Source organism: Clarias gariepinus, chromosome 12 (genome assembly GCF_024256425.1).
Source record: "Clarias gariepinus isolate MV-2021 ecotype Netherlands chromosome 12, CGAR_prim_01v2, whole genome shotgun sequence".
Classification (NCBI taxonomy): domain Eukaryota; kingdom Metazoa; phylum Chordata; class Actinopteri; order Siluriformes; family Clariidae; genus Clarias; species Clarias gariepinus.
The window spans coordinates 30,106,233-30,129,220 of record NC_071111.1 but is presented as its reverse complement, the minus strand read 5'-3'; the positions used below and the strand labels follow the sequence as shown (position 1 = coordinate 30,129,220).

Below are 22,988 nucleotides of genomic sequence, written 5' to 3'. Positions count from 1 at the left end.
CTTCAGCTGCTGATGGTTTAATATCACACACAACAGATAAGAGAAACTAATTAAACTGTCAATCTAAATAATAAACTCATTTTACATTCACACTATCTTCAAAGTAAATCTAAAAGCAAGATGAAAAAGATTATGGAGTGTGTTGTGTCTACAGGTTGGAGTCGTGTGGTGTCTCAGATGAAGGTTGTGCTGCTCTGACTTCAGGTCTGAGATCAAACCCCTCACACCTGAGAGAACTGAATCTGTCCTATAATCATGTAGGAGACTCAGGAGTAAAGTGTCTCTCTGCTCTACTGGAGAATCCTCTCTGTAAACTGGAGATACTGAGGTAAGATTATATTATATATATTAAACCAGTAATACCAAAACATGATCTAATCCGCCTCCAGGTCATAATAATAAACTATCAGGAAAAAACAATCTCGATCTTGATTGATGTATAGACGCATCTCATTTCTGAAGGAGATTCACGTGCATGTGTTTCCCTGCATTCAGATCACACTGTAATTTCATCCAATCAGATGCTAGAGGAGGGACAGTACCAGCCAATCAGAAGCTGGAGGGTGTACATGCTGACAACCTTTTCATGCTCTCCGTGTCCCTCAGTGCGCACGCGTCAAACTCTTACACTTTCTTCTGTTCTTTCGTTTAGCAGCGAGTATAGACTTTATCACTGCATGTGTTAGTTTGTGTTATTTTATTATCAGAATAAGGTAAATTTTTTACACACACACACACACACACACACACTAACATATATACTACTGTGTGAATAGAGACAGGTGTGTACAGTACAGTACAGTTGTAATTGGGATATAACTTACTGTTTTAGTAAAATAAACCTGACGTGTTGATTCTAGCTGTTACACAGAGACTATAAGAACAGAGCGAAAGACACATAGAAGGATACTAAGAGTATGTTAAGACTGAGCAATAAAACATTTAACAAAAAGAGAATTCTATACTGTAAACACTGTATTTAATTGTAAACTACCCAACAATCTCTGTGCCATTAACTTTATGCTGATACAAATAAGAATGATATAAAATAACTAGTGCTGTCAATCGATTAAAAAAAAATTAACTAATTAATCGCACAATTTTTTGCAATTAATCGCGATTAATCACAATTAAAAGACTGAAACTTTTTGGATATGTAAATGTAAATAATTCATGTAAACTCAAGACAATGAAACTATTTAAATTCAAATATGATTGTTTATTGGAATTTTTGTTTAACTTGTAACACAGATTTTCTCATGTAAACAACATACCTGCAATAAACCATCAATATTCTCCAAATTAACTGTTGGCTTGAAAGCCATATTTATTACAGAAATAAAAACACAGGTATGTGCCATTTGTGTCATTTGAATTTCAAAACAATCAATGCAATTGGCAAAACCCTGTAAAGATTGTTTTGGTGGGGTGTTTTGCTTTTAAGTGATATGTCAAAGACGAATTACTTCTCTGGTATTTAAATTCGGCTTTGCAAAATGTACAGATTACTTTTGTTTTATCCACAGAACCATCCGGCAGAGTTTTATACTGAAACTTTCCGTCTAAAAGTCCTTCCTTGGTCTTATTCATACTTCTTTGCACGTTGAACACACGTCGGCCACAACAGGAAATAAAAAAAACTGCAACCGCGTTAATTGCGTTAATTTTTTTTAATGCGTTAAATATTTCAAATTAATCGCATGCGTTAACGCACTAATTTTGACAGCACTAAAAATAACGCATGTGATGATGAAGTAGTTGGTAGTTGTGTTGTAGTTGGCTGAAAAACACACACGTTCTATTTATTTTAATTTATTATTAACATTATATTTATGGTTGACGGCTTTTAAGTTATTCACTTTAAGATTCTAAAATAAAGAAAAATGTCTTTTCTTTTTTTGTTCTTGTTTGTTAAGAGTTAAAGTTCCGTGTAGACAGACTTTTTTTCTTTTTTTTTTTCTTTTTTACTTAAGTGCAACAAATGTTTTGGTTGAAAAAAATGAGATTTGTGTGGATCACAATTCCAGTGGAGAAAAATCCTGATTCCCATTTTAGCTTCTCTATTCCTCAGTCCACAACAAGACAAACTGTCTACAACCAGAGCAAAATCAGAGCTGCTCCTCTGCCTGAGATCAAAAGAGTGAAGAGTGTCATTGTGTCTCTACAGGTTGCAGTCTTGTGTCTCAGATGAAGGCTGTGCTGCTCTGACTTCAGCTCTGAGATCAAACCTCTCACACCTGAGAGACCTGGATCTGTCCTATAATCATGTAGGAGACTCAGGAGTGAAGTGTCTCTCTGCTGTACTGGAGAATCCTCTCTGTAAACTGGAGACACTGAGGTAAGATCATCTCTCTGAGAGTCACATGACCTGCTCCTCAGTAAGACACATTCTCTAATAGTGAGACTGAAGCAGAAGTTTTAGGTTCATCATCAATGTCCTGAGGCGGAAGATTGTTTCTTTTCACTCCACACTGATGGTTTCCCATAGCAAAATGTTGTTGCTCAGAATGAGCTTTTTCTTGTCTCACAGAATTGAGCTGTCTCATTACAAGCTCGACTTTGTCCTTTCTATTTCTTCTTAAGCTGACTTAGGAGAAACAAAGAGACATAACTGAGACACAACCTGAGGTAAACCTAAACATATGAGAAATCTGAGATGTACATAAACAGAACTGCGTTTGAAGGAGAAGCAAATGAGCCACGTATAGGACCGTAATGAGATTAAAGTCAGATATAAACTAGATGCATGAAGCACAAATGAGAAATTTTTGAATTATAGTTTTATTGAACATATTAAAAATCCTTAGTTAACAGTATAAATAAATGAGGCAATAAATAAGGAATAAACTTAAATATAAAATAAAATTATTAAAATTATTAAAATATATTCAGTAAAGTAAGTAAAGTCAGAGATCACTACCTTCCGACGTCCTGAGTGGCGCACACACTCCGCCCTGGCACAACACACTCTAACGCTCTATACATGCGCTTAGCGCAGAGCCTTATTACTAAAGTAGGCCTATTTCCTGTTTACAGAATAAAATCTGTCCTCAATAAAATACTATTTTTCTTGCTCATTTCAGTCATTTATAATAACGGTGTTTTTACAATGAGCTGCATATTATTTTCCATAAGCTAGATGATGAAAGGCAAGCTCACACGGTCATGGGATATCTTAAGTTTTTCCATAACTATTTAAATTTAAATATCACACTCCTCTTGTCATGTAATGATAATAATGCCTTCCTGCCCTTGCAACTGCTAAAGTGCCCCTTGAAGAACTTAAAAAATGCCTTTGTGCTTCTGCTATTTGTAGGACATTCAATGCAATTACTGCAGTGTCTCTTGGGACATAAAGCTCATACCCTGTATGAGTCCAAATTTTACATTCTTGTTGGAAATTGTGTCCTCCGGGCTAAAGAGGAGGGAGACCTTTTAGTTTGTCATCCCCATTCAGTTCAAAAGCCAGCATCTCTGATGATATTGGGGGGCATGAGTGCATACAGTATGGGCAGCTTGCATGTTTTAAAAGGCATTATGAAGGTTGAAGGGTATATCAAGGTTTAAGACTGTCTATTTAAGGGAAGGCCTTGTGTATTTTAAATCAAATTCAAATTTTATTTGTCACATACACAGTCATACACAGTACGATATGCAGTGAAATGCTTACACGACCACCTGTGACCTTAAATTTTATTTTATTTTTTTAAATGGAACAATTGACAAGAAATAAGAGAAAATGTAAAAGAAGCAAGAAATAAATAAATAGTTTAACTATAAGAAGTGACCAAAATATAGGAATTTCCAAAAATATACAAAAAATATAAAACTTTTCTGTATAGACAAAATAAATTTAGATTCAGATGCAAATAAGAAGTAGAATGAATGGAAAATGTCCAGAAGTGTGCAAATGTTGCAATGTGTGTGCAAATGTGCAGCATCCTTGGTTGTCACAGTGTATTGGGGTGTGTGCTCAGATGAGAAATGACCATGGGTGACCAGTTCTATGTAATGTTGCAGAACATTAAAGAAACACGGAGATGATTAGTCCTGTGTGTTAACCTGGTTGAGAGACCATATCGCCTGCAGGAAGAAGCTCCTCCTCAGTCTCTGTGTTTGCCTTCAGGGAGCGGAAGCGCTTTCCTGACTGCAACAGAGAGAACAGTCTATTGCTGGGGTGGCTGAGGTCCTTCACGATCTTCCTGGCCTTGGTCCAGCACCGCTTGCTGTAGATCGAGTGTAGGTCAGGGAGCTCGGTGCGGATGGTGCACTCAGCCGAGCGCTCGACCCTCTGTAGAGCATGTCTGTCCTGCATGGTGCTGTTCCCGAACCAGGTTAAGATGTTTCCCGTCAGGATGCTCTCTATGGTGCTGGAGTAAAAGTTCCTAAGCACCTTGGAGGGCAGTCTAAAGTCTCTCAAGCGCCTGAGGTGGTAGAGACGCTGCCAGGCCTTTTTCACCATGGTGTTGATGTGACAGGACCATGACAGGTTCTGTGTGATGTGAACACCGAGGTATTTGAAGCTATCCACTCTCTCCACTGGGCTCTCGTTGATAATGAGGGTCTGGTAGTTCCTCTCCTGCTTTGTGCTAAAGTCCACTATCAACTCCTTCATCTTGCCGAAGTTCAGAAGGAGATTGTTCCTCTGGCACCAGTTCTCCAGCTTTCCAATCTCCTCCAGGTAGGCTGTCGTGTCGTTGTCAGAGATCAGGCCCACCACAACAGTGTCGTCAGCACTTAATGATGGTGGTGGAGTTCGTAGTGTCTATGCAGTCATAGGTGTACAGTGAGTACAACAAGGGGCTCAGAACAAAACCCTGGGGGGCACTAGTGCTGAGAGTGAGAGAGGCTGAGACATGACTGCCCATCCTTACTGCCTGTGGTCTGCCAGTTTGGAAATTGGAGATCCACTGACACATAGATGAGCTGAGTCCCAGGTGCTCCAACTTGGTGGTAAGTGTGGAGGGAATTATGGTATTAAATGCAGAGCTGTAGTCGATGAAGAGCATTTTCACATAAGTCCCCCTCCGAGTGTCCAGGTGAGTGAGTGGTGTGTGTAGGAGATGGGAGATTGCATCATCCGTAGAGCGGTCCGGGCGGTATGCAAACTGTAGCGGGTCCAGTGTGTCGGTTAGTGAAGAAATGATGAAGCCTCTGACCAGGCGCTCAAAGCACTTCATCACTACTGAGGTGAGGGCTACAAGGCGATAGTCATTGAGAGAAGCAGGATGGGGTTTATTTGGAACAGAAACAATGATGGACTTTTTTTAAGCATGTGGGGATCACCGACTGAAATAAAGAGATGTTGAATATCTCAGTGAACACAGGTGCTAGCTGGTCTGTGCAGGCTCTGAGGATACGACCCGAGATGCCGTCTGGTCCTGCTGCTTCCGTGGTGTTCACTCTCCTGAACGCTCTCCTCACGTCATGCTCAGTGATGATGAACGCGCTTCCGGTTCTGGCAGTGTCTTTCTCTCTGTAGCCGTTAGAGCTGGTAGCATTAGCATTGCTAGCGTCTTTAGCTGCAGCCTCGAAGCGAGCATAGAATGTGTTCAGCTCGTCTGCCAGAGACACGTCCGCGTTCATCATACCGGATGTTGGTGTTTTATAGTCCGTTATTGTCCTCAGTCCCTGCCACAGATTCCTAGAGTCACTCTGTTGGAGCTGTGACTCTAGTTTCCTCCCGTAGCGCTGCTTCGCCTCTTTTTTCCGCCTTCCGGACGTTATACGACGCAGCCTTGTATGGTTCCATGTCCCCCATCCACGGCTTCTGATTGGGAAACGTTCTGATAGTCTTTTTCTCCACGGTATCATCCGCTAGTTTCCCGATGAATCTCACAACCGCTTCCGTAAACATGCTGACATCATCATCGGAGCTGTTTCTAAACATGTCCCAGTCTGCGTCATCGAGTGCGTCCTGTAACGCGGCCACCGATTGGTCCGTCCAGCGCACGACCTCCCTCTGAACCGGAAAACATGCTCCTGTCCAACCTTTTTTGAGACCAGCATCATTTGTTGTAGACAAACTGTATACAACCAGCCATCAACCTTGAAATTGGCTCATTTAGTGCACAAAACATTTTTAGTCTAAACACCCATCGAGTTGTCCATGTTCTACTGTGTGTAAAACACTGGTCCACGGGATCCAAAAGGTAGTTTTCCTTCCATTCAAATCGAAAAACCATCCCGACTTTCTCTGAACTCGGGTTGTAGAACAGGTTTTATGCCGAATGCTCTTCCTGACGCAACCCTCCCATTATATCCGGGATTGGGGGCAGGCAGCAAAGTTCAAGGGTAGTAGAAACAAATTATTCACCGAGATTGTTTAGAATTGTAACAAAATCCGTATATAAAATAATGTTGTATATAAAAACCAATCCCAATCAGCACCTGGGTATGGTGATATCCTCTCAGCTGGTCCTTGGTGATTCCCTTCCCTAACAGTCATGCTTGTCATCACATAGCACGCCACAAAAACAATCCTATTTCCCTTTAAAGCATTGGTTTTCCAACTTTTATGCACAACTCTATATGTTTGTTTTTGTACCATATTTCGACAAAAACTCCAGAACAACACAAACCTTTTGTACAGCAGCAATGCATTCTGGGACTCTGCTAGAGATCCATCAGTGATCCTTCAGGATTTGAAATACCTGAAATGCTCCTCTCTCCTATGAAACTTCACTGGAACTCTGACGTCAGAGTGACACTCCAGTATAACTGCTCTCTTACGGCCAGAATAATAGAAACACACTAACACATTAGCACCAGAATGACAAAAACAAACCTTAAATATTTCAACAGACATCTGTTTGTGTTTCAGACTGGAGGTAGACCTTAAAACTATGTGAACGGACAAAATGTAAAATTTGTGAATGAATTCTAATAGTAACATTGACTAAGGTACTGAGCAGGAAAATATATACACTACTTACAATAAGTTAGGGATATTTATGAGTGCATTTACCATTTGCTCTAAATTTGAATGTAAAATATCAATGTAAAAGTTCCTTTTGATATAACTAATAATGTATGAAAAAAAACACCATTCTCATTAGTTAAATATTTATTATCCCAAAAATTTAGACAATAACAGGGATAGCCCCAAATAACGAAAATTGACAATGTCAGTAGCGGGTGTTTCCACCATTTGCCACAATGACAGCTTGACAGCGATGTCTCATGCTCCTCACTAGCCTCATGATGTTCTGAGGCAATGCCTTCCACTCCTCCACAAGTGCTATACGCAGTTCTGCCAGGTCATGTGAGGGTACCATCATCCAATCTCTGCTTCAACTGGTCCCAGATGTGCTCCCAGATGATGGTCAGGGGATATTGATGGCCATACCATATGAGGCACTCCAACTTTCTATAGTAGAGCTGTGACAATTCTGCCATGATTGGGTGGAGCATTATTATCCATGAACAGAAAGTTAGGGGTGTGCTGCAGAAATGGAGAATGATTATGGGTTCTATGATGTCTCTGAGGTAAGAACGTGCAGTGAATGAGCCATGTACAATAACTAAATGTGTTTTGCGCTAACTGGTGATGCCTGCCCAGATTGTTGCACCTCCTCCCCCAAAGCAAACCCTGGGGACCATGATGACCTCGCCGTCTTCAGCAATGCTGATGACAATCATTTCTGTGCAAGGTGACCCGACACTCATCAGACCACTGCTGCATTGTCCAGGTCACATGGTCTTGTGCCCACTGCAAACGTTCATGGCGGTGTCTTGGTGTCAGTGGAGTCACCTGCAAGCGGTGGATTCGGTTGCGAATGGTTTGTCTGGAAACCCTAGTACCCCTCGCATCTCGTAAACGGGCCTGTGACTGTGTGGCAGTTGCATAATGATGTCTGAGTGCATAGGTCCTAAGGCACTGGTCAGCGTTGTGGTCTGTCACTCATGGGGCTTCACTCCTGGGTCTGTCATGAACTCTGCCAGTAGTTCTGTGTCTTGATGCAAGTCTGCTGTTGACACTTTGAGACACACCAAGTTCACGAGCAACATCTGACTGCCTGCCACCGACCCGAAGGCGCGCCATGGCCGGGTGGCGCTGCTCGTCTGTTAAGTGACGTTGTGTGTTCATGGCTGTTTGAATGATGAACTTGGAATGACTTACTGACAATACCAGCTTTTTATACCAACAGATTGTTGAAATTGATGCCACAGTGAAAAAAGTGTAACTAATCACACAAACTGAAAGCACTGTGTGTGAGCTACAAAGCTTAAATAAGTTTTTAAGATGAAAAACATTAAGACATTAATGTTGTTTTTACATTATGTTTAGCCCTTTTTTTTTTTTAATAAGCTATAGCTGACAAAAAAGGTAAACCACATTAACAATCATTTTGTTGTTATTTCTGTATAACAAAGCTGGAATCTTAAAGCTGGAACAGTGTTTAGTCTGTGAGTGAATGTTCTTTCAGTGTCTCTGTCTAGTTGTTATAAACAGGGTCGCCGAAAGCAGCTGTAGACATGACGAGCAGGATTAAAACCATGCAGTTTTCCTCAATAGTTATTTCACTAAGATCCTAAAACAGTTTCGTATTATTTAACATTTTGTCATGAAGTTTATGAATAAACCCACTGACTCAAACACGTTCCTACAGTAACACAGAGCTGAAGGTGAGAACAGGATCAGTAGGTGTGTGTATGAAAGGAGATCACAGAGCACCATCACTACTGTATGTTTAATATACAGATATAATTAAAATAATGTGGTTTTTGATTAGGTGCTAATTTACACCTGGTTTAGAGAGGAGGACAAAATAACAAAACTGATGAGTGTTAATCTCACACACTTTATTATATGAATATGTAACCAGACACACTTCTGATTTTTACACACTTTTTGTCAGATCCTTTTAAAATGCACAAAAAGCTCAGCACCTCTGATCCTCTGTTTTCATCTCATTCTCCTGTAGAACTTTTATTCTCTGTAAAGTTAAACCTGCAGAAGCTGATGAACTCAATTGTGACACTCAGTTTAATAATTTTAATTACATTGTTAATTAGAATAATCAGGTGATATTAAATCCCCATGTCACTGCGAATAATGAGCTCATTTTACAAAATCATCATTTTTAAAGTAAGTCTTAAACCAAGATAAACATTTGTTGAAGTGTGTGTCATTGTGTCTCTACAGGTTGTATAATTGTGGTGTCTCAGATGAAGGCTGTGTTGCTCTGACTGCAGCGTTAAGATCAAACCCCTCACACCTGAGAGACCTGGATCTATCCTATAATAATGTAGGAGACTCAGGAGTGAAGTGTCTCTCTGCACTTAAGGATGATGAACATTACAAACTACAGACACTGACGTACGTAAAAACCTCTTTTAATTAATGTTGCAAACGTATAAGAATGATCTGTTAATCCCTTTAACATTAATTTGTACATTTCTCTCAAGATATCAGATTACCAGATTAGTAAATAAAACCTTTATTGACATTAATAGTAATTTATTGACAAATCTTTAAATCTTTAACATCTTAAGGAATGTTAATATATTTTATATAATCAGATTTTTTCCATTGGTTTAAAAGGTGTTTATTTTTAGTAAAGTGTTGATATAAAATCCATGTAAAGTCAAAAGACAGGGAGTCAGACTGAGTCTACAAAATGTCACAAATGAGTTGATGAGAGTGATTGTAAATGAACTCGTCTCCTTGTGACACTCTGCATAAGCAAAGAAAACAACTAAGGACGAGCTGAAACTACTAAAATTGGGCTAAAAACTGTCCAATGCATTATTAAAACCTGAAAGGGTCGTAGTGAACCAACATCTTTGAAAAATAAATGCAGTCAGAAAAATATCTTGAATGAGTGTGTTGGGAGATCATTTAAACACTAAGTGAAAACACTTACTCATCGTCTTTACCTCTTTATCCTGTATTTAGGATAAAGTCATGAGGGGCCTGGGGCCTATCCCAGGAGATTTAGGGCACGAGGCAGGGTACACCCTGGACAGGATGCCAATCCTTCGCAGGGCTCACACACACACTCACACACTTAATCACACACTATGGGCAATTCGGGGACGCTAGTTAGCCTAATCTGCAGGTCTTTGGCCTGTGAAAGGAAACCAGAGTACCTGGAGGAAACCCACCAAGCACGGGGAGAACATGCAAACTCCATGAACACAGAGACATGAATTGACCCTGGCTGGGAATCGAACCCTGACCCTGCAAGGCGACAGTGCTAACCACTACACCACCATGCAGCCCTTAGTGAAAACAAATTATTAAAAACAATTGTAGAACCTGCAGCTATGTTTAATAGTGAAAGCAAGAATATCTTCACGCACACAATGTGAGGACAACCCAAGGGATTGGAACCAAACAGCTTTGTAGCCTTAAGAGATCAGGGAGGCTAATCAGGAAAAAAAGGCTTCAAGTTACTGTATAATCTGGGTTTCAGGAATTAAAAAAAAATGGTTCTGGGAGCAGGAAGAATCATTTTTAAACATGAACTAAACACCACATTGTGTATCATAATCAAAGCTTAAGGCACTTAAAGGGGTCATACAGGCCTACATGCACTTTTTTAAGCTGTTTGGACTGAACCGTGTGTTAGGAGAGTGCGTACACAACCACTCTACGATGATAAAGAGCCGCCCAGTGGTTTTCTTTTCATTTATTACAATAACATGCCCCTTCTGAAATCAGGCCAATCGCAAATGCCTGTCGATGTGACGCCACACCACAAGAGGCCGCTCCTACACTAGTTGATTGACACTGGTGTTTTAGCAAAGACCCGCCCCGAGTGAGAAGAAGCTGACAGCCATTGTTTTTCGCCGCTGGAGCAAAATGGCGCCTAAGCGAGTGTGGTGTACAGTTGTTGGGTGTAATAGCGAACACAGCAGTCGTCATTCACTACCTAGGGTTAGTGACCTACGGTACCTACCTAGGGTTAGGTATCTGAGCCACTGAGGACGCAGTGGCTGAATTTAGTTTTTAAAGCTAACGTTCCCGCCGATTTACCTAAATGCGTTCATGTTTGCGATAATAATTTTTCACCAGACTGCTTTATAAACGCGGGTCAATATAAAGCAGGTTTTACTAGGAAGCTGCTCCTAAAAAATGGATCTGTACTAACGCTTTGTGTTTCTGCTTCATCTTCACCAGGCTCAGTGAGTGTGATTTTTTTTTTTTTTTTTTTTTTTCTATGACTCTTTGCAGATCGCCTTTTCTAATAATCGCGATGAATGCGGAGTGTAAGTTAACTTATACTCTTATAGAACATGGTTTTGGCTTCTTCTCTATGTACATCCGTCTCTATATAATCCCTAATCGCCCGTTTATAATAAACAATGGATTAAGGTGATTGTCTAGTTGCAAACTGTGTACGTAGTCGGAAAACTATATTATGCTTACCTTTGTTATGTTAGATGGTTTATAACGATGTCTGTCGAAGATTAAGAAGTCATGTAAACACATCAGTAAACACATCGCGTCCGTATCTCTCTCAGTAAGCTTCTCCGCTTTATGTTGTTGTTGCTCGCGGCAGCGTAACAGCAAACCTTTTGAATTTTTAATTAACGTATAATACAAACTTTTCATTAGGAGCCTAAAGATCATATTAACATTTAATGAAAAATGGGATGTGTAGGACCTTTAAGCGAAATAAGGGATTGTACAAAATAGGGTGTATTATTTTTATAGTTTTTTGTCTATTGAATTTTTCTCAATAGTTTTGTCATAAATAAAGAATATCTATAAATAAACTCAATGACTCAAACACAGTCAGACAGAAACACAGAGCTGAAGGTGAGAACAGGATCAACAGGTGTGTGTATGAGAGGAGATCACAGTGCAGGTTTACAATTAAAATAATGTACATAAAATATCAAAACTGCAAAGAAATCAGTCCAGACTGGTGAGTCAAAAGTAGCTCACGTTCTTAAGTTCACAAGTCCGTGTTTATTGTATATGTGTTAGAGGAGTATGGTTCGGTCTTACTGGGGTTATTGAGACCGGGAGGCCGATGACGGAGGGTAAGAAGTCCGGGGAATATGTCCAGTTAAAGATAATCCGGTTAAAAAATCTTCGAAATAAAAATGATCCACAGCAATCTCTCCTTCTCTCGTCCAAACAAATAACGCCAGCGCTGGTCCACCATTACTACTCATGCATTTTTCCCCTCGGGGCTTGCCGTAGAAGGGCAAGGGACATGCACACTTTGCGAGTGTTAAGTTCAGTTTTGGTGAATGGTGGAGAATAAACAGTTAAAAAGGATTTCGTGTGCTATTGTTTTTTTTATATTACAAAGTGTTTAAGCGAACCTGGCATAAATGCTCGGTCACATTAACAAGATTGTGGTAACGTAATTGTGAGATGGCGGGCAAGTTGTTCGTGACGTAGAACGTTGGCAGAAATTATGCAAATATGTTACGAAGTGACGTGGATCCGTAACAGAGAAAAAATTTGATTTGCTAACGACTCGTTTAGGCGAATGTGAGCCGACTCTTTTTTTTTTAAATAGACAAAAACTTAATTTATCGTGCACTGTCAGCGTCACAGATAGTGCAGATAGTTTATGTTCACATACAGCTACATGACACACTGCATGAAAGATAATATTTAAAAAAGCATAATAGGACCACTTTAATGTTGATTTTTTTTTTGTTGTTGTTTATCACGACTCCTTTTACTACTAACTTTTACTTCCTTGATTTATCATTATCATGAATTCATACACAATGGAGAAGAAAAACTAAATATAACACTCAGTATGATCATTTAAATTACATTGTTAATTAGAATAATCAGGTGATATTAAATCCCCATGTCATTGTGAATAATGAGCTCATTTTACAAACACATCATCTTTAAAGTAAGTCTTAAACCAAGAAAGTCTGTTGATGAAGTGTGTGTCATTGTGTCTCTACAGGTTGGAGCGTTGTGGTGTATCAGATGAAGGCTGTGCTGCTCTGAATTCAGCTCTGAGATTAAAACTCTCAGACCTGAGAGACCTGGATCTGTCAGGGAATAAACTAGGAGACTCAGACGTGAAGTGTCTCTCTGTTCTACTGGAGAATCCTCACTGTAAACTGGAGACACTGTGGTAAGATTCTATTTTAAGAACATAAATTACAATTAAAAGTCTGATTACAGTCTGATCTTCTCAATAAAGTGTGTGAATGCTGTTAGATTTTGTTACAAAGACTGCATATTCCCCACAGAGAGAAAACAGTCCACACTGGTGAGTCAGAAGTAGCTCTCATGAACACTGGGGACCTGGGACCTGCTCCCAACACACATGCTGCTAATATACACCTGGTTTAGAGAGGAGGACAAAATAACATGTAAAACTGACAAGTGCTAATCTCACACACCTTATTAAATTAGGCAGAATCAACAATAACGGACTATAAAGCACCAACATCCAGTGTGATAAACGCGGACCTGTCTCTGACAGACGAGCTAAACACTTTTTAAGCTTGCTTCGAGGCTGCAGCTAAAGACGCTAGCGATGCTAATGCTAGCGGCGCTCACGGCTGCAGACAGAAAGATACTGCCAGCACCGGAAACGTGTTCATCATCTCCGAGCATGACTTGAGGAGAGCCTTCAAGAGAGTGAACACCAGGAAAGCAGCAGGACCAGACGGCATCTCGGGTCGAGTCCTCAGAGCCTGCGCAGTCCAGCTAGCACCTTTGTTGACAGAGATATTCAACATCTCTTTATCTCAGTCGGTGATCCCCACATGCTTCAAAGAGTCCATCATTGTTCCTGTTCCAAAGAAACCCCATCCTGCTTCTCTCAATGACTATCGCCCTGTAGCCCTCACCGCAGTAGTGATGAAGTGCTTTGAGTGGCTGGTCAAGGACTTCATCATCTCTTCACTACCTGACACTCTTGACCCACTACAGTTCGCTTACTGTCCAAATCGTTCAACTGACAATGCCATCTCTCACCTCCTCCACACATCACTTACTCACCTGGACACTAGAAGGGGGAATTATGTTAAAATGCTTTTCATCGACTACAGCTCAGCATTTAACACCATAATTCCCTCCACACTCGCCACCAAGATGGAGCACCTGGGACTCAACTCATCTCTGTGTCAGTGGATTACTAATTTCCTAACTGGCAGACCACAACTAGTAAGGATGGGTGGACATGTCTCAGCCTCCCTCACTCTCAGCACTGGAGCCCCCCAGAGGTGTGTCCTGAGCCCCCTGCTGTACTCTTTGTACACATATGACTGTGTGGCCACTACCAGCTCCACCACCATCATTAAGTCTGCTGACGACACCATTGTGGTGGGCCTAATCTCTGACAACAATGAGACGGCCTACCTGAAGGAGATTAGGAATCTGGAGAACTGGTGCCAGAGGAACAACCTCCTTCTAAACGCCAGTAAGACAAAGGAGTTCATATTGGACTTTAGCACTAAGCAGGAGAAGAACTACCAGACCCCCGTCATCAACAGGAGCCCAGTGGAGAGAGTGGACAGCTTCAGATACCTCGGTGTTCACATCACGCAGGACCTGTCATGGTCCTGTTACATCAACACCGTGGTGAAAAGGCCTGGCAGTGTCTCTACCACCTCAGATGCTTAAGAGACTTCAGACTGCCCTCTAAAGTGCTCGAGTTCTCAGAGCCTGTGCAGACCAGCTAGCACCTGTGATCACAGGGATATTCAACCTCTCCTCGTCTCAGCGTCCCTCACTCACAGCACTGGAGCCCCCCAGGGTTGTGTTTTGAGTCCCCTGCTTATGACACCGTCGTGGTGAGCCTGATCTCTGACAACAACGAGTCGCCTGAAGAAGATTAGGAATCTGGAGAACTGGTGCCAGAGGAACAACCTCCTTCTAAACGTCAGTAAGACAAAGGAGTTGATGGTGGACTTCAGCCAGAAACAGGAGAGGCACTACCAGACGCCTGTCATCAACGAGAGCCCAGTGGAGAGAGTGGACAGCTTCTAATACCTCGGTGTTCACATCACACAGGACCTGTCATGGTCCTGTCACATCAACACCGTGGTAAAAAGGCTTGAGAGACTCCAGACTGCCCTCCAAGATGCTCAGGAACTTCTACTCCTGCACCATAGAGAGCTTTCTGACGGGAAACATTTTAACCTGGTTCGGGAACAGCACCATGCAGGACAGACGAGCTCTACAAAGTGTGGTGCGATCAGCTGAGCGCATCATCCTCACCGAGCTTCCTGACCTGCACTCGATCTACAGCAAGCGATGCTGGACCAAGCCCAGGAAGATTGTAAAGGACCTCAGCCACCCCAGCAATGGACTGTTCTCTTTGTTGCGGTGAGGAAAGTGATTCTGCTCCCTGAAGGCCAACACAGAGAGACTGAGGAAGAGCTTCTTCCCGCAGGCGATACGGTCTCTCAAACAGATCACTACTCAGGACTAAACAATCACTGCGTCTTCGCACATTGCACAATTCACAGTTATAGACATTATACAGGACTAAACCACTCTGCATTTTTGCACACTACACAGTAATGGACACTTATGCACAGTTGCACATACCGCAGACATTCATGCACATTTGCACTTAAAAAAAAAAAAATAATAAAATAAATAAATAAATATATATATCTTATATATTTTTTGAAGTTTTTTATATTTTGTTTTATTTATTTCTTGTCAACTGTTTTTACATTTTAAGGTCATGGGCGGTTATTTAAGCATTTCACTGCATATCGTACTGTTTATGACTGTGTATGTGACAAATAGAATTTGAATATGTAACCAGACACACTTAAAAATGCACAAAAGTCTCAGCACCTCTGATTCTCTGTTTTTATATCATTTTCCTATAGAATTTTTATTTTCAGTAAAGTTAAGTCCGCAGAAGCTGATGAACTTAATTTATTAACATTTGTTGCACTCCATGTGTTTAATAATTCAGGAAAAATTAATTTACCAACAAATTATCACCAAGTGTTCTGGCTTAAAACAGACATGAATGTTAATTTTCTTTAAAATACGTTTCCTATTGTTTTTGTGGTGTATCTTTCAATTCATGATAGTATTTGGTTTTCATCACGATTCTGACTTTTACTTCTTTGATTCTGCAATAAAATAATTCTGTTCACAATAGATAAGAGAAATTAAATATACTCTCAGTGTCATTATTTTACTTACATTGTTATTTAGATTTGTTAATCAAATGATATTAAATCTCCATGTCAATTAATGAGCTCATTTTACAAACACAACATCTTTAAAGTAAGTCTTAAACCAAGATAATCTGTTGATGAAGAGTGTGTCATTGTGTCTCTACAGGTTGTATAATTGTGGTGTCTCAGATGAAGGCTGTGCTGCTATGACTTCAGCTCTGACATCAAACCCCTCACACCTGAGAGACCTGGATCTGTCCTGTAATGACGTAGGAGACTCAGGAGTGAAGTGTCTCTCTGATCTACTGGAAAATCCTCTCTGTAAACTGGAGAGACTGAGGTAAGATCACATTATAAAATAATAATAATAGAACTGTCTAATGATCCACCAGGTCATAATAATAAACACATTGTGTATTAATTAAACACAGACACATTTGTTCTGGTCAATACTGAATAAATCATTGTGTTAATTCTGATAGATTCTGTTGAGAATGTAAGTGAAAGACATTCTAATGACTTGGTGTGTGTTCCTCAGTCCACAACAAATAAGTCATTAACACATCACTTATCTCTTTACATAATTGTTGAAAACGTGTAAGACTGATCATTTATTCAATTCTATTCAATTTTATTTGTATAGCACTTTAACAATTGACATTGTCCCAAAGCAGCTTTACACAATCAAAAAAAGATTTAAGTCTGTATGGAATGTAAATGTGTATGAATCAAAATGGTCAGATAGTCCCTAATGAACAAGCCAAGGGCGTCAGTGGCAAGGAAAAACTCCCTAAGATGGTAGTAGGAAGAAACATTCAGAGGAACCAGACTCAACAGGGAACCCATCCTCATCTGGGTGAAACAGAGAGCAGGAAATGATCTGCATTCATACCGTGTGTTAGGTGGCAGGCGGTTCAGCTATAACAGTTGATGTTAATTGATGTAAATATGGAGTCCAGGAGTTTGTAAGGAATGTTCTAGAGATGAAGATAGGGTGATTAGTCTGAAGCTGAAAATTGAAGGGATAATGTTCAATGTTGTTAGTGGTTATGCCCCACAGGTAGGATGTGAGTTAAAAGAGAAGGAGAAATTCTGGAGTGAGTTAAATGAAGTGATGCAGAGCATCCCCAGAGGTGAGAGAGTGGTGATTGGTGCAGACTTCAATGGACATGTTGGGGAAGGGAACAGAGGTGATGAAAATGTGATGGGCAGGTTTGGTCTTCAGGACAGGAATGTAGAAGGACAGATGGTGGTGGACTTTGCAAAGAGGATGAAAATGGCAGCAGTAAATACTTTCTTCCAGAAGAGGCAGGAACATAGGGTGACATATAAGAGTGGAGGCAGAAGCACTCAGGTAGACTACATCTTGTGTCGACGGTGTAATCTGAAAGAGATCAGTGACTGCAAAGTGTTGGTAGGGGAGAGTGTAGCCAGACAACACAGAATGGTGGTGTGTAAAATAACCCTTGTGGTGAGGAAGGTGAAGAGGACAAAGGCAGAGCAGAGGACAAAGTGGTGGAGGCTGAGAAAGGAAGAATGTTGTGTAGTCTTTAGGGAGGAGTTGAGACAGGCTATGGGTGGTCAGGAGGTGCTTTCAGTTGACTGGACAACTACAGCCAATGTGATCAGGGAGACAGGTATGAGGGTACTTGGTGTATCATAAGGTAAGGGGAAAGTGGACAAGGAGACTTGGTGGTGGAATGAGGAACTCCAGGAGTGTATACAGGGAAAGTGGCTAGCTAAGAAGAAGTGGGACACTGAGAGGACTGGAGAGAGTAGACAGGAGTACAGGGAGATGCAGAGTAAGGTGAAGGTAGAGGTGGCAAAGGACAAACAAAGAGCATATGAGGACTTGTATGCTAGGCTAGACAGTAAGGAGGGAGAGGTGGATCTGTACAGGTTGGCAAGGCAGAGAGATAGAGATGGGAAGGATGTGCAGCAGGTTAGAGTGATTAAAGATAGAGATGGAAATGTACTGACAGATGCCAGGAGGGTGATGGGAAGATGGAAGGAGTACTTTAAGTAATTGATGAATGAGGAAAACAAAAGAGAACAAAGAGTAGAAGAGGTGACTGTTGTGGAACAGGAAGTAGCAAATATTAGTAGAAGTGAGGTAAGAAGGGCGTTGAAGAGGATGAAAAGTGGAAAGGCTGTTGGTCCTGATGACATACCTGTGGAGGTATGGAAGTGCTTAGGAGAGGTGGCAGTAGAGTTTCTGACTAGTTTGTTTAACAAGATCTTGGAGAGTGAGAGGATTCCAGAGGAATAGAGGAGAAGTGTATTGGTGCCAATTTTTAAGTACAAGGGTGATGTGCAAAGCTGTGGCACAGAGGGCAGAGGTGAGCATTTGTGAGCAGCAATATGGTTTTATGCCTAGAAAGAGTACATCAGATGCAGTATTTGCTTTAAGGATGCTGGCGGAGAAGTACAGAGAATGTAACAGGGAGTTGCATTGTGTCTTTGTAGATTTACAATTACAATTTACAATTACACATTTGGCAGACGCTCTTATCCAGAGCGACTTACATTTTTATCTCATTACACATCTGAGCAGTTGAGGGTTAAGGGCCTTGCTCAAGGGCCCAACAGTGGCAACTTGGTGGTTGTGGGGTTTGAACCTGGGATCTTCCGAACCGTAGTCCAATGCCTTATCCACTGAGCTACCCCCATCCCCAGAGGTGGGGGTATTTAGAGAAAGCGTATGACAGGGTGCCAAGAGAGGAGCTGTGGTATTGTATGAGAAGGTCTGGAGAGGCAGAGAAGTATGTTAGAGTGGTGCAGGACATGTATGAGAGCTGTAAGACAGTGGTAAGATGTGCTGTAGGTGTGACAGAAGAGTTTAAGGTGGAGGTGGGTCTGCATCAAGGATCGGCTCTAAGCCCCTTTTTGTTTGCTCTGGTGATGGACAGGATGACAGATGAGGTAAGACAGGAGTCCCCATGGACTATGATGTTTGCAGATGACATTGTGCTTTGTAGCGAGAGCAGGGAACAGGTGGAGGAAAATTTGGAGAGGTGGAGGTATGCTCTGGAAAGCAGAGGAATGAAGGTTAGCCGCAGCAAGACAGAATACATGTGTGTAAATGAGAGGGACCCAAGAGGATCGGTGAGGCTACAGGGAGCAGAGGTAAAGAAGGTGCAGGATTTTAAGTATTTAGGGTCAAAGGTCCAGAGCAACGGAGAGTGTGGAAAGGAGGTGAAGAGGCGGGTACAGGCAGGTTGGAATGGGTGGAGAAAAGTGTCAGGTGTGTTGTGCGATAAGAGTATCAGCGAGAATGAAAGGAAAGGTGTACAGGACAGTGGTAAGACCAGCGATGCTCTACGGCTTAGAGACAGTGGTGCTGGAGTTGGAGGTAGCAGAACTGAAGATGTTGAGGTTCTCTTTGGGAGTGACAAGGATGGATAGGATCAAGAATGAGTTCATCAGAGGGACAACCCACGTTAGATGTTTTGGGGATAAAGTCAGAGAGGCCAGATTGAGGTGGTTTGGACATGTTCAGAGGAGAGATTGTGAATATATCGGTAGAAGGATGCTGAGGTTGGAACTGCCAGGGAGGAGGTCTAGAGGAAGACCAAAGAGGAGATTTATGGATGCAGTGAGAGAGGACATGAAGTTAATTGGTGTGAGAGAAGAGGATGCAGAGGATAGGGTTAGATGGAGGCAAATGATTCGCTGTGGCGACCCCTGAAAGGGAACAGCCGAAAGACAAAGAAGAAGATTCCCATTATAATAAAATTGTACATTTCCCTTTAGTTCCAATAAATATCAGATTATCAGGTTAGGAAATAAAACCAGTTTCTGGAAATGTCACTGTATTTTAGATCATCTGAATCTTCATTAAATAAATAGTCTTTATGCTGTTTATTTAATGTTGCACAGAGATAAAAATCCTCTCCTTTTCCCCAGACACTTCTTTCTCTCTCTCTCTCTCTCTCTTTCTCTCTCTCTCTCTCTCAGATTAAAGATTAAAATTCACAGGCAAGAACAGCTGCTGTTTGTTTAATATTGCAGACTGTATACGGGAGAAACTAAATAAGATCAGGATAGTGTTAGGATTGTGTCAGGGTGAGAAGGGAAACAGATAAAGCGATTCTCCCATCATGCATAGTGTCCACTGTACAAACCTCTGGACACAGTGTTATGATCTGGGGTTGATCAGTTGCTCATGTTTAGACTTAGTAACGTGAATGTACTGAATGACCAGGTTATCACATCTATGGAGTTTTTCTTCCTGATGGTACGGCCATATTACAGGACTCAGATTTACATTACATTTACATTTATGGCATTTTACAGACGCCTTATAGAGAGCATCTTACATTTTTATGTCGTTGCACATCTGAGCAGTTGACAGTTAAGGCTTTGCTCCAGGGCCCAACAGTGGCAATTTGGTGGTGCTGGGGTTTGAACCTAAAACCTTCTGATCATTAGTCTAACACCTTAACCAGTAGATTGAGTGACTACAGGTAGATGGTAAAAGAGTGATTTAGTGAGCATGAGAAATCATTTTTGCACTTTATCTGGACACCACATTACACTTTGCAATCAAAGCCAAAAGGTTCTTATTAGTGTGTATGATCAGATGATATAATTACTGTACATAAAAATGTCAGAACTACAATTAGTCCACACTGGTGAGTCAAAAGTAGCTCAAGTTCTCATGAAAACTGGGGACCTGGGACCTGCTTCCAACATTTACAACTGGTTTAGAGACGAGGACAAAATAACATGTGAAACTGAAAACACTTCTGATTTTTACACACTTTTTGTCAGATCCTTTTTAAAATGCACTAAAAGCTCAGCACCTCTGATCCTCTGTTTTCATCTCATTCTCCTGTAGAACTTTTATTTTCTGTGAAGTTAAACCTGCAGAAGCTGATGAACTCAATTTGTAGACATTTTTACACTCCATGAGTTTTATAATTCATTTTATTTACCAATAAATTATCACCAAGTATTCTGATTTAAAACAGATGTGAATGTTATTCATTTTTAATTAATGTTTTATACCTTTTACATCATATCTCTTCATTCATGCTAGTATTTGTTATTCACACAGTTTTCTGGCGTTTACTTTCTTGATTTTGCATTAAAATAAATCTGTATACGATGGATAAGAGAAAATAAATTTACCACTCAGTCTGATCATTTAAATTACATTGTTAATTAGAATAATCAGGTGATATTTAAGCAATTTCCCTGTGAGATTTATAAAGTTCTTTGTATGTTGAATATTAAATCATCTTTAAAGTAAGTCTTAAACCAAGATAAAATCTGTTGTTGAAGTGTGTCATTGTGTCTCTACAGGTTGTATAATTGTGGTGTCTCAGATGAAGGCTGTGCTGCTCTGACTTCAGCTCTGAGATCAAACCCCTCACACCTGAGAGACCTGGATCTGTCCTGTAATGATGTAGGAAACTCAGGAGTGATGTGTCTCTTTGCTGTACTGCAGAATCCTCACTTTAAACTGGCGAGACTGAAGTAAGATCACATTTTACAATATTAATAATAGAACTGTCTAATGATCCACCAGGTCACCTGCAGAAGCTGATGAACTCAATTTATAGACATTTTTACACTCCATGAGTTTTATAATTCAGGAACATTTTATTTAACAATAAATTATTACCAAGTCATCTGATTTAAAACAGATGTAAATGTTATTAATTTTTAATTAATGTTTTATACCTTTTACATCATATCTCTTCATTCATGCTAGTATTTGTTTATCACACAGTTTTCTGGCGTTTACTTTCTTGATTCTGCATTAAAATAAATCTATATACGATGGATAAGAGAAAATAAATATACCACTCAGTCTGATCATTTAAATTACATTGTTAATTAGAATAATCAGGTGATATTTAAGCAATTTCCCTGTGAGATTTATAAAGTTCTTTGTATGTTGAATATTAAATCTCCATGTCAATGTAATTAATGAGCTCATTTTATAACCACATCGTCTTAAAAGTGAGTCTTAAACCAAGATAAGAATCTGTTGATAAAATGTGTCTCATTGTGTCTCTACAGGTTGTGTGAGTGTGGTGTCTCAGGTGAAGGCTGTGCTGCTCTGACTTCAGCTCTGAGATCAAACCCCTCACACCTGAGAGTCCTGGATCTGTCCTGTAATGATGTAGGAGACTCAGGAGTGAAGTGTCTCTCTGCTGTACTGGAGAATCCTCTCTGTAAACTGGAGAGACTGAAGTAAGATCACATTTTTAAACATTAATAATCGAACTGTCTAATGATCCACCAGGTCATAATAATAAACACATTGTGTATTAATTAAACACAGACACATTTGTTGTGGTCAATACTGAATAAATCATTGTGTTAATTCTGATAGATTCTGTTGAGAATGTAAGTGAAAGACATTCTAATGACTTGGTGTGTGTTCCTCAGTCCACAACAAATAAGTCATTAACACATCACTTATCTCTTTAGATAAATGTTAAATAAGTATCATTTATTTATATCATTTTTATAACTGATCATTTATTCTCTTTATAATGAAATTGTACATTTCTCTTTAGTTCCAATAAATATCAGATTACCAGGTTAGGAAATAAAACCAGTTTCTGGAAATGTCACTGTATTTTATATCATCTGAATCTTAGATAAATAAATAAATAAATTAATTAATTAATAGTCTTTATGCTGTTTTGGATTTTTTTTTAGTTCTGTTTCTGCTGTTTTAACCTCATCCAATGTTGCACAGAGATAAAAATCCTCTCCTTTTACCCAGACATTTCTTTCTGTCTCTCTCTGTCTCAGATTGAAGATTAAAATTCTCAGCCATAAACAGCTGCTGTTTGTTTAATATTACAGACTGTATACGGCAGGAACTAAATAAGATCAGGATAGTGTTAGGATCGTGTCAGGGTAAGAAGGGAAACACA

General features: G+C 40.3%; 1 protein-coding gene across 1 annotated transcript in view; it reads left to right on the top strand.

Moving 5' to 3' along the window:
- Positions 1-22,988, top strand: part of LOC128534523 (NACHT, LRR and PYD domains-containing protein 12-like) — a 71,306-nt gene that overhangs the window by 40,506 nt on the left and 7,812 nt on the right. Inside the window, exons 5-10 of the mRNA XM_053508977.1 lie at positions 155-328; positions 2,168-2,338; positions 12,894-13,067; positions 16,256-16,429; positions 21,397-21,570; positions 22,120-22,293. Of these exons, the coding sequence (XP_053364952.1) occupies positions 155-328; positions 2,168-2,338; positions 12,894-13,067; positions 16,256-16,429; positions 21,397-21,570; positions 22,120-22,293 (1,041 nt within the window). The remainder of the gene's footprint in view (positions 1-154; positions 329-2,167; positions 2,339-12,893; positions 13,068-16,255; positions 16,430-21,396; positions 21,571-22,119; positions 22,294-22,988) is intronic.